At 55.1% G+C, this 10,617-nt stretch overlaps 1 protein-coding gene, 1 long non-coding RNA gene and 3 other non-coding genes across 5 annotated transcripts in view; 1 reads left to right on the top strand and 4 right to left on the bottom strand.

The window, feature by feature from the left end:
- The window catches only part of LRRC75A (leucine rich repeat containing 75A), a 32,932-nt gene extending 26,686 nt beyond the window's left edge, over nt 1–6,246 (top strand). Inside the window, exons 3-4 of the mRNA XM_052658602.1 lie at nt 3,875–3,990; nt 5,706–6,246. Coding sequence (XP_052514562.1) covers nt 3,875–3,990; nt 5,706–6,246 — 657 coding nt within the window. The remainder of the gene's footprint in view (nt 1–3,874; nt 3,991–5,705) is intronic.
- A 1,379-nt stretch (nt 6,247–7,625) lies between these two features.
- LOC128065165 (uncharacterized) lies at nt 7,626–9,737 on the bottom strand. Its single transcript, XR_008201036.1, has 5 exons — nt 9,488–9,737; nt 9,223–9,270; nt 8,717–8,783; nt 8,198–8,276; nt 7,626–7,963 (listed from the first exon to the last, which is right to left on the bottom strand). It is a non-coding gene; the product is annotated as an uncharacterized LOC128065165 (long non-coding RNA).
- On the bottom strand, nt 8,036–8,109 carry LOC128065750 (small nucleolar RNA SNORD65). Its single transcript, XR_008201127.1, has one exon. It is a non-coding gene; the product is annotated as a small nucleolar RNA SNORD65 (small nucleolar RNA).
- Nucleotides 8,867–8,938, bottom strand: LOC128065729 (small nucleolar RNA SNORD49). Its single transcript, XR_008201107.1, has one exon. It is a non-coding gene; the product is annotated as a small nucleolar RNA SNORD49 (small nucleolar RNA).
- On the bottom strand, nt 9,348–9,414 carry LOC128065730 (small nucleolar RNA SNORD49). Its single transcript, XR_008201108.1, has one exon. It is a non-coding gene; the product is annotated as a small nucleolar RNA SNORD49 (small nucleolar RNA).
- Nucleotides 9,738–10,617: the final 880 nt, after the last annotated feature.

Consider the following 10,617-nt stretch of genomic DNA (forward strand, 5'->3'; position numbering starts at 1 on the left):
GAATCTTAGTTCAGACAAGCGGAGGCTCTCTCACACCTGACGACTCCGGCTCACGTTTGGCCTCAGGCTCCGTGCAAATTGACCATGTCTCCTGTCCCTGCTTAGTAAACAAGAGCACAGGCCCAGCTTGGAGGCCTCACGCCCATGCGCGGCTGCCCCCTGGTGGCGATGCCGGCGCACTGCGGCGGCTGCTTTGCCGCCTCTTTTTCTGTTTCTTGGCCGACAAAGGTCGGTCTAGACAAAGCTACGGTATTTCCAGTAGTCACGTATGGATGTGAGAGTTGGGCTATAAAGAAAGCTGAGCGCCGACGAATTGATGCTTTTGAACTGTGGTGTTGGAGAAGACTCTTGAGAATCCCTTCGACTGGAAGGAGATCAAACCAGTCAAGCCTAAAGGAAATCAGTACTGATTGTTCATTGGAAGGGCTGATGGCTGAAGCTGAAACTCGAATACTTTGGCCACCTGATGCGAAGAACAGATTCATTGGAAAAGACCCTGGTGTTAGGAAAGATTGAAGGCAGGAGGAGAAGGGGACGACAGAGGCATCACCGATTCAATGGACATGAGTTTGAGCAAGCTCCGGGAGTTGGTGATGGTCAGGGCAGCCTGGCATGCTGCAGTCCATGGGGTTGCAAAGAGTCAGATAAGACAGCAACAGAACTGAGCTTTCTGTTTCTTCCTTCTGGCCGAGAAGTTTGAGGGACAGTCTATGGCTCCCAACTTTGGAACCCCTGAGAAGTGGTCAGAGGTTAAGTTTAGGGCTAGGAGCTCGTTTCTCAGTTTTGGAATAGTCTGGGTGGTCCCAGGGGTGATCCTGGGCAGACTACCACATCCCACCCCACTGGTCCACCTGGCAGCACAGGGGAATCTCGGCTGAGGTCAGGGGGAGGCGTTAAAAGTCCCAGTGCCCACCCATCGCTGGGGATGGCCCAGGCAGCTGTGTTTTCTAAAGCTGTGGGTAATACTGATGTGCAAGGGTCCTAGGGACAGGGAACTTCTCTGATGGTCCAGTGGCTAAGACTTCGTGCTCCCAATGCAGGGGGCCTGGGTTTGATCCTGATCAAGGAACTAGATTCCGCATACCACAACTAAAGATCCCAAATGCTACATCAAAAGTCGAAAATCCCATATGCTGTAACTAAGACCCAGAGCAGCCAAATAAAGAAAGAATAGTGAAAGAATCCCACATGCAGACCCTTGGCTTAGATGGGCCATCCTCCCCTCTCCCTTTGGCCTAGAAGTTGGCCTTCACCCCAGCCAGCACCATGACCACCATCCCTGAGCCTGTGCTGGCCAGCACCTCCTCACTGGAGTCTCCAGTGGGGTGTCTGAGCCCACCAGCCCCTTCTTCTTGGTGCCCAGGGCTCTCCTTACTCCTGCTTCTCTGACTGAGCCTTCTCCATTATTTCATGTCCCCTGGGCCCTCCCTCTGCCTCTTTGATATTTGACTGATCCCCCTGTCTGCCTGCTCTGCTCGTTCCTTGGCCAGGGGTTTAATCAGAGGCTGGTGATTGTGTCCATGCCAGACCTGTCCTCACCCGCAGCCCATAAATCCAATCACATCCCCCAGCTGGAGGCCCCATAGGCCCCTCCAATTCCATATGGCCCCATGTAAGCTGGTTGCTCCCCTATCCTGCTTAACCCTTTACAGATGAGGATCAGAGGCACAGAGAGGTCAAGTGATGTGCCCAAGGTCACACAGGAGGAGACAATGCAAGGATTTGAATCCACACAGTTTGGATCAAGTCTATACTCTTAACTACTCAGTACGGTAGATCCATCCTTGGGGAATATGTTCCAAGACCTTCATGTGTGCCTGCTAAGTCGCTTCAGTTGTGTCCAACTCTGCAGCCCTATGGACCGTAGCCCACCAGGCTCCTCTGTCCTGGGATTCTCTAGGCAAGAATGTTGGAGAGGGTTACCATGCCCTCCTCCAGGGGATCTTCCCAACCCATGGCTCCAACCTGAATCTAATACGATCTCTTGCATTGCAGGCAGATTCTTTTCCACTAGTGCCACCTGGAAGCACTCCAAGACCTTCAGGAGATGCCTAAAACAGATGGTACCAAACTGTATAAAAGTGTGTTTTCTATACTAACGGTATAGGTAATATACACAGTGTGGGTTACACCACACAAAGGAATGATTTATGTCCCCAACAGAATGGAACCGGGCAACATGAGAGTTCATCACGCTACTCAGGACAGTGCAGTTTTAAACTTATGAGTTTTTTCGGGAATTTTCCACTTAATATTTTCAGACCAAGGTTGAAAATAATGAACTCAGATGAGTAACGAAAACCTCGGAAAGCCAAACATCAGAAGAAGGGGGAGAGCTGTGTGCTGCCTCTTGCTAGCAGAGTAATGATGACAATGGTAATAATCAAGCTGGTCTTCACCGAGCACCCACTCTGTGTCAGGCACCCCACTGGGCACTGGCCACTCTAATGTTTGACCTACCATATCGCGTTGCCATCTGCAAGTGGGTTTGCATCCACACCTGGCACTTCGTGGCCTTGGTCCTTGGCCCTGGACCGTCTGGTGAGTGCAAAGGCTGTGGGCCACTCAGTCTCTCAGGCCGGAGACTCTCTGTTGAACTGACTACCCTTGGACAGAGCAGGAGTCTCTAAAATCTGCCCTCTGCGTCCCCTAACGTAGCGTATTTGTTTGCTGGGGCTACCGTGACAAAAATACCACTTAAAACAGCCCAAGTGTGTTTCCTCACAGACCTGGAGGCTGGAAGTCCAAGATCAAGACATTAACAGAGTTGGTCTCTTCTGAAGCTGCCCTCCTTGGCATGCGGACGGCCGTCTTCCCCCTGTGTGCTCACATAGTCTGTCCTCTGTACACAGCTGTGTTCTGGTCTCTTCTCACGAGGACACCGGTCATATAGGACTAGGGCCCATTTCGATGAACTCATTTTATCTTAATTACTCTTTCAAGGCCCTGTCTCTGAATACAGCCACATTCTGAGGTGCTGGGGATTAGGACTTTAAGAATTTGGGGGGACACAGTTCAGGCCATAACACCCAGGGTCTCGAGCTCAAATGCTGGTGGACCAGACAGGGAACGAAGGGGGATGAAATGGGTTGTGAAGACTTGGCCCTGCATTCCTTTATTTTCCCACTGCTGATGTCGGCAGAAGAGACATGGTAAAGGATGTCACTGTCCTCTTTGTCGTGTGAAATACGAGGGCAAGGACATTTGCTCCCAGCGTGCAGAGCAAGTGTCCAGCACCTGGGAGGGGCCCAGCGGGCATTTGTGAGGGGAGCCGGTGAGCAGGACAGCCTTGGGCGTCGGGAAGAAGCAGGGACCGTGGTGACCCTGGCTAAGGGGTCACCTGTCACATCACCTGAAATCAGGCTCTTATAGAAATCTCAGGTTTATTCCGGAGAAGGCAATGGCACCCCACTCCAGTACTCTTGCCTGGAAAATCCCTTGGACAGAGGAGCCTAATAGGCTGCAGTCCATGGGGTCGCTAAGAGTCGGACATGACTGAGCGACTTCACTTTCCCTTTTCACTTTCATGCATTGGAGAAGGAAATAGCAACCCACTCCAGCGTTCTTGCCTGGAGAATCCCAGGGACATGGGAGTCTGGTGGGCTGCCGTCTATGGGGTCTCACAGAGTTGGACACGACTGAAGCGACTTAGCAGCAGCAGCAGGTTTATTCACAACAGCAACTAATTCACAGAAACTAAAACCAGTGTGCAGATGAGTCTGCACCCCCTGCCCCCTGCTCTGGGCAGCCACCAGGGGGCCAGCGCAGCAGGTCTCCAAACCGAGCTCAGCCCGGGTGGGGTGGCGGAAGGCGGCGGAAGGGGCCTGGCTCCCCACCTGCTCCAGTGACTCAGGGACCTGTGGTTGGTCTGCAGGAGGGCGATGCACTGGGCGCCATGGAGAAGCTGTGCCGGCAGCTGACATACCACCTCAGCCCCCACTCCCAGTGGAGGCGCCACCGCGGGCTGGTGAAGAGGAAGCCCCAGGCCTGGTGAGTCCCGCCCCCACCCAGCCTCCTCCTCCAAGGGCAGCTCCCAGTCAGCTGTGCTGGGCTGGGCCTGGGGGGTGCAGCACCCCCTCCCAGGGCAGTGGGGAGAGGACATGAGCTGCTTGCAGGAGAAGAAGGATTGATGGGGGTGGAGGGGGGCATTCCAGGTGGGCCTGAGCCCTGAGAGGCACTGGCATCCAGGCCCTGATCTATGCAGTGGGGGCTGAATGTGGGCATTCCTCCCACCCATCACCAGCCCTCCTGATGTCTCCCAGGGTCCCAGACCCCAGCCACGTCCCTGGCTCATGCTGTGAGGACCCTCAGAGGTTGTGTGGCTGCCTGCACCCTGGGGGCAGAGGGGACACTGGTACACAGAACCAGGGCCAGGACAGCATCATAGGAGCAAGAGGAGGGGAACATACTCTGGATGAATCACGGGGCAGAATGCCTGGGGTCCTGGTGTGCAGGCTCCTCTCCAGCTCCTGCAGGCGGGATGGGAGGGGAAGCATAGAGAAGAGCTCTGGTCCCCCTTCCCTTCCGGATACCGCCCCCACTCTCAAGCCAGGGGAAGACTATTCAAGGCCCCTCCCAGGGGGAGAAAGTAGGCACAGGGGCCTCCAGCTGGGCCAAGGTGAGGCCAAGTGTGGGGAGAGTGCAGGACAGGACCCATGGAACCCAGAAGGCCAGGAGATTTGTGAGCTGGTTGCAGAGGGAGAAGCTGGGCTGTGAGCTCTGCTGGGACCCAGGGCCTTTTGTCTCCCCAGGGCATGGGCATGCTCAGTCCACTCTCCATTCAGAAGCCTCACTCCCGCTGGGGGCGCCCCATCCCGCTGACTCACACCTGGTCTGTGTCCCCCAGGGTGCCCTTCCTGCTGGCTCACAGACACGCTGAGTTCCAACAGCCTCAGGGCCTTTGCACTTGTGGTCCCTCTGCTGGAACTCTTAGCAAGTTCTTACCTCGGCCTGGTTCTTTCTCCTATGAGGCCAACAGGAAGTCCAAGCTGCAATCTGGGGCCCCTCCACCTCCCTGTCCTTCCCAGGGTTGGAGCTTTGGGTTTACCTGGGTACCTGGAGACCAGGAGATCTGGGTCTGGAGCAAGAAGAGCAAGAGGCAGGGCAGAAGAGCAAGGGATGGTGGAGGTGGGGAGTGGAAGCGGGTAGAAAGCAGCCCCCACCAGGCTCCGGGCCCCTGCACCCACCCCCAATCCCTGCCTGCTGTCCTGAGGGCTCTCGCTAAGGATCCTCCTTCTGGCCAGAAGGTGGTCTTGAAGAAAGGGCATCCGAGATCTTATTTTGCTCTTGAGTGGAGTAGGGAACTCGCCCATTCGCCACCTCCTCTAAAGGGCACTGTCCTAAATGCATTCCTATTTCACATGACAACCTGTGGTACCCAGTTGGCTCCATTTTTCAGCTAAATAACTGAGGCACAGAGGTTAAGGATCTAAAGATCACATGAGTAGGAAGAAAGGAATCCAGAGCAGACCCAGACGTTTGGCTGCTGAAGGTACCCTTAGTCACTGGGGCCTCCCCTGGGGTCCCCAGCCTCTGCCTGCTGGGCAGCCAGGTTGAGAGGTGGGGCAGTGCAAGGGGCCTGGGGTCCCCAGCCTTTTGAAGTCACAGGGATGAGTGGAGGCTGGCTCCTGGAGGTGACCCACCTCGGCCTCCCAAGAAAAGCCTGCCGCTCTTGCTCGAACCCTGCTGTCCCATCTCCCTTTCAGCCTCAAGGCGGTCCTGGCCGGGAGCCCTCCGGACAACACGGTGGACCTGTCAGGCATCCCGCTGACCTCCCGTGACCTGGAGCGGGTGGCCAGCTACCTGCAGCGCTGCGGGGAGCAGGTGGACAGTGTGGAGCTGGGCTTCACGGGCCTCACGGACGACATGGTTCTGCAGCTGCTGCCGGCGCTCAGCACGCTGCCCCGGATGACCACTCTGGCCCTCAACGGCAACCGGCTGACGCGGGCCTTGCTGCGCGACCTCACCGACGCCCTCAGAGACCCTAGAAAGTTCCCCAGCGTCACGTGGATCGACCTGGGCAACAACGTGGACATCTTCTCGCTGCCCCAGCCCTTCCTGCTCAGCCTACGCAAGCGCTCCCCCAAGCAGGGCCACCTGCCCACCATCCTGGAGCTGGGCGAGGGCCCAGGCAGTGGGCATGAGACCCAGGATGAGGCCCTGGGCCCAGAGGATCCCGGAGGGGGCCCCAAAACCCCCACCAGAGACCAGGAGCACAGGGAAACTGTAGGTGCAACCCAGACGTGATAGGGGAGTATGGGCCAGTCACTCCTCCTGGGATAGGATGGCTGGGGCTCCTGGGAAGCTCCACAGTGGGCCTGGGCAGCACCTCCCCCCACCCCCATGGGAAGCCGGATGAAACCATCTGGGAAAGGAGCACTGTTAACTCCTCTTCGGTCCTTTCCATCTCCCCCGTCCACCCATGTCTGCTGCCTCTGGTTCCTGAGAAGTCATCCCTGGTTTGAAAATAATCCACCCTTAGCCTCCCTAGACCTGTGGTTGCAGCGGGTTGAGGGTGCTGGAAACCTGAGCTACTGTGAATCCAGAGAGCTCTCCCCAAGGAGTGTAGCAGGGGCCCTCCATCTAACCCAGGACTTTCCAATCCTGAATTACAGATATTCAGGCCACCAAACCCCAGCCAGATGCTGACTGTACCCCAGGTCAAGGGCTGGGGGAGGGGACTGGCTCCTAGAGACCCCAGGAGTCCCCTCTCCATTTGGACTAAAGGGTATCTTCTTGTGGAGCCCTGGGCTCCTTGAAACAAACTTCCCATCATCTACAAGGTCCATCTTTCTGCCTGTGATGTGATCCCAGGGCCTACCCAGGGGACCAACTATTTCCTAAACCGGCCTATATTTATGGCAGCCTGCCTAGCAAGCCTGGGGTAGACCAGCACATGCCCAAAATATGACCCACTCAGAAAACCCCATTCTCTATGCAGATTACCAGACCTTCCCATAGGTGATTGTTGCTAGGGTACAGACCACAGTGAGCCTTGCTTCCTTTCAAAAGGACCATTTCTCATTAAAATTCCTTCCCATGAGGTCCCCAAAATTTGAGCACATTCCCCAAACCCCAGGACCACAAAGATGAGGTGCCTCCGAGCAACCACAGCTGGGAGGAGGGGAAGAAAGCAAGTCTCCACCCCACCTTCCCGACACCCTAAGCCTATCCATTCAGGCCCAATCAAAAAGCCCAGCTGATTGCTGAATTGGAGAAAATTATTCATGTACCCATGATGCTGGCCATGATGTTGGTGAACCAGGGCCCCTCAGGTAAACAGAGGGTTAGGTAAGCTTCTAATCTGATGCCAGGGAGCCAAGACCTTTACAGACTGGGGCATCAAATGCTGCAGTCTGGGTGGGGATGGGGGTGGGGCTTCAGGAGAGAGGAAGCTCATGCCAGTGGACAGAGCCCAGAGGAACAGGGACTGTGTACAGATGCCTTAAATGCTTTGGGATTTTTACCCTAAGTCTCAAGAGGGGAGAACACCTTAAACTGACCATAAGGGAAGGTTACAAGGAGTTAATTGGACCACTAATATCGACACGACTTAGAGACCTAACAGTATTTGTCAGCAGTGATCAGACTTGACTTTTTCTTCAAAAATACACATTTCTAAGAACTTAATACAAAAGAGCATCCTTTTATTACATCTATGGTAACTGCATGGAGTTACAAATTTCAGGAAGTTTCTCTCACCCAGTATGACAAATGCATACAATATTTACAAGTACAAAAAGCTACTTTTGCTTAAGGGACAATACCAGGAAACTATGAATTTAATGACTCCACTGTCACAGAGAAAAGCTGCCAAATCCATTTCTCAGCTCTTTCACAATAAGAATGTCCTCTTTGATACTCAGCACAAAACAAAACGTTGAAGCCTGTATTTTCCGCGTCCAAGTTGACGGCTGCCACTGGTCCTTGCAACTTCCAAATTCTGCCCCTGCTGCAGCTTAGCCTGCAAGGAAACTAAGTATCAGTGAATCTTACTTTATACTCCCCAGAATAGTCATTCACAGCATAAAGATATCCTCAGAAAACCATAGGTTCACCACTACACAATCTGCCGGTAATTCCAGCTTCTTTTGGGTGATTTCATCATTGATATCCTTTTCTGCAAAACCATTTTAACAAAACTAGCTGCTCATCCATTCTACCATGCAGAACGGTCATGGTCCAGATCAGGTCTTACCTTGTCGTGGGCTGGGATGCTCCGGCCATTGCTGCCGGCTCTAAAACTCTGCTGGTCACCACTCTTCAGAGCTCAGACCCTGGAGGGATGGATAAGGCACCTGTGGACAGCCAGCTAAGGGCAACTGGAAGCAGTTTCCACTGTGCTGACAGCCACAGCTATACAAATGCACATCCATCCCCTCAACAGTCCGTAGGGACTGAGTCATAACTGCCATCTTTACATGTTTCAACTTCCATTCAGTCACATTATTTTAAACATTACACACCTAAGGCTTTCGATTTTCAGAGCATCTCAGAGCAGAAAGTTTGCTCAGGACTCTACAGCCAGGACATAAAAAGGAACTCCTGGGGTCACTCTGCTATCTAGTCCACACATGAACCGAAATCATTCTCAGATACTCGGTGGATAAAGGTCAAGTTACTAGGTCAGCCAGACGAAACTGCCAACATATGGTCCAATAGCAACTTCATGATTCAACACCTCGGCCTCCTCAACTACAGTCCAAAGATTATTTACCTCGGTCCAGGCTCCCATACTCGGTGGCTGGTGATCACGCGCTGGCAATGCCTCACTAGTTGGCAACCTGGGTGAATATAGAAATTACGGGTCACAGTCCAGACCACCGAACTCCCGGGCACCGGCAACTGGTGACGATGCCTTGACTGCAGTCAGTCGGGAAACTTTATCGTCAGTTATCGCTTCTGACGGCACTTCCTATTAAGTGATCTCATCAGAGCAGCCAAGCACCTCACCACTCCTAGTACCGCCCCAGGGACCTGGGCTTTGGCTAAACCTGCCTGAAGGTATCTGTTACTGAACACAGACGCGGTTAGACAAAACTCGTTTCAGGCCAGGGGCCGCAACCTAATCGTCCCAAACACGCCAAGAGGCCGTGCATAACTATATCAAATGTATGAAAGTGACAACGGCAAGTCATCAAGCAATATCCGTGCGTTTAAGGGTGGAAGAACCTTAGACACAGCTAAGCTAACCTTATTAAGTCCACAGAGACCGGATCTTACCTCGAGGACGGCTGCTGTTCCCGTCTGCAAAACCATTGGGTCAGCCATCTGAAACAAGGATCAGGACGTGCATTTAGGGCAGACTGGCAGCTACGGGCACCTAAAGCGTCAGGTGTCAGCGACCGCATCAGATAAGCGTAAAAGTCGTCAGTTATCGCTTCTGACGGCACTTCCTACGAGATCATCAGGACAGCCGAGCAAGCCTCCCTCGCGACCCCTCTACGAGCCTCGCCCCGCGCCCTCGGGTGCAGGCAGCTCCGCTTACCCGTCCTCCTCGGGGTCACTCACTCCCGGCCGCGAGCCCGGGGGGAGGGGTTCCCAGACCGCGGAGGCCCTGCCGGACAAAGATGCACGCGCTCCTCCATCTCGGTCCCTAGATATGAGCACATGGCCAAGGCGCCCGCCCCCAGGCCCGCCTGGCCGCAGCCGCCCGCCGCGCTCCAGTTACGCTTCCCCGGAACATCGGTCGAGAAACTAGCGAGACAGGCCCTAACTGGGTACACGAACCAGCTCGAGACATCGGCAGTGGAAAGGGCACAGAGTCTGCGTCCCAGCCCCTTAAGGAGTCGGAACATTCCACTCCTCAGCGATGGGAGGGGAATCCTGGCAAAGACTCACGGGAACTTCCGGTCCGTTTAACGGCACAAACGCCGCCGCGCCGGCCGGACTCCCCCCTCCTGCTTAGCTCATGGTCTCTTCCAAGGCCCAAGAATTCTGGGTCACAGGCACGCGGCTAGCCCCAGAGCGCTTGCGCAGAGCCAGAGTTCGCGAATCTGGTGGAGAGCGTCCCGCCGCACCGACCCCGGGTGGTCGGGAGTAGAGATTCGGCCTTCGCGAGCTTCCGCTTGCTTCTCTGGAAGGTGGAGCGGCGGAGGCTACAAACCGTGGTTCTGCGCGTTACATGCGATCACGCCCTCAAAACCCTACTGAGGCTGGCGCGCGGCAGGCGTGCACACACCGTGACCGCTCCCCGTCCTGGGGACCGGGGCCGTCTGCCCTCCCCGCACCAGCCCTTCCAGCCACTGCGCCCCGACCGTCCCCCTCACTCCCCTTCCTCCGTCCCCCGCTCCTTCGAGACTCCTCCAGCCGCGCCCGCGTTTCACCAGCGGTGAAGCCTTCCTCCCTCCCACAGCGTGGGAACAGGCTTGGGTCTGACCACTTAAAAAACATTCAGCCCGTCCACGCACGTCCTGTGAACAAACACACAGGACCCCAAGGGAAAATGCCGGAAACGCAGTGGTCACCCATCAGTTACTGAGCAGGTCTTAGAAATAGGCGTGGGGTTTTCATGTAGGGAGGGGGGCTTCTAGAGGGGCCCACGCCTAGGCGTCAGACACCCACGAGGTCCAGCGTCATGCGCGAAGGATTTAGTGTAAGTGCCAAGAAGACCAGGAG

This window comes from Budorcas taxicolor, chromosome 19, assembly GCF_023091745.1.
Source record: "Budorcas taxicolor isolate Tak-1 chromosome 19, Takin1.1, whole genome shotgun sequence".
Classification (NCBI taxonomy): domain Eukaryota; kingdom Metazoa; phylum Chordata; class Mammalia; order Artiodactyla; family Bovidae; genus Budorcas; species Budorcas taxicolor.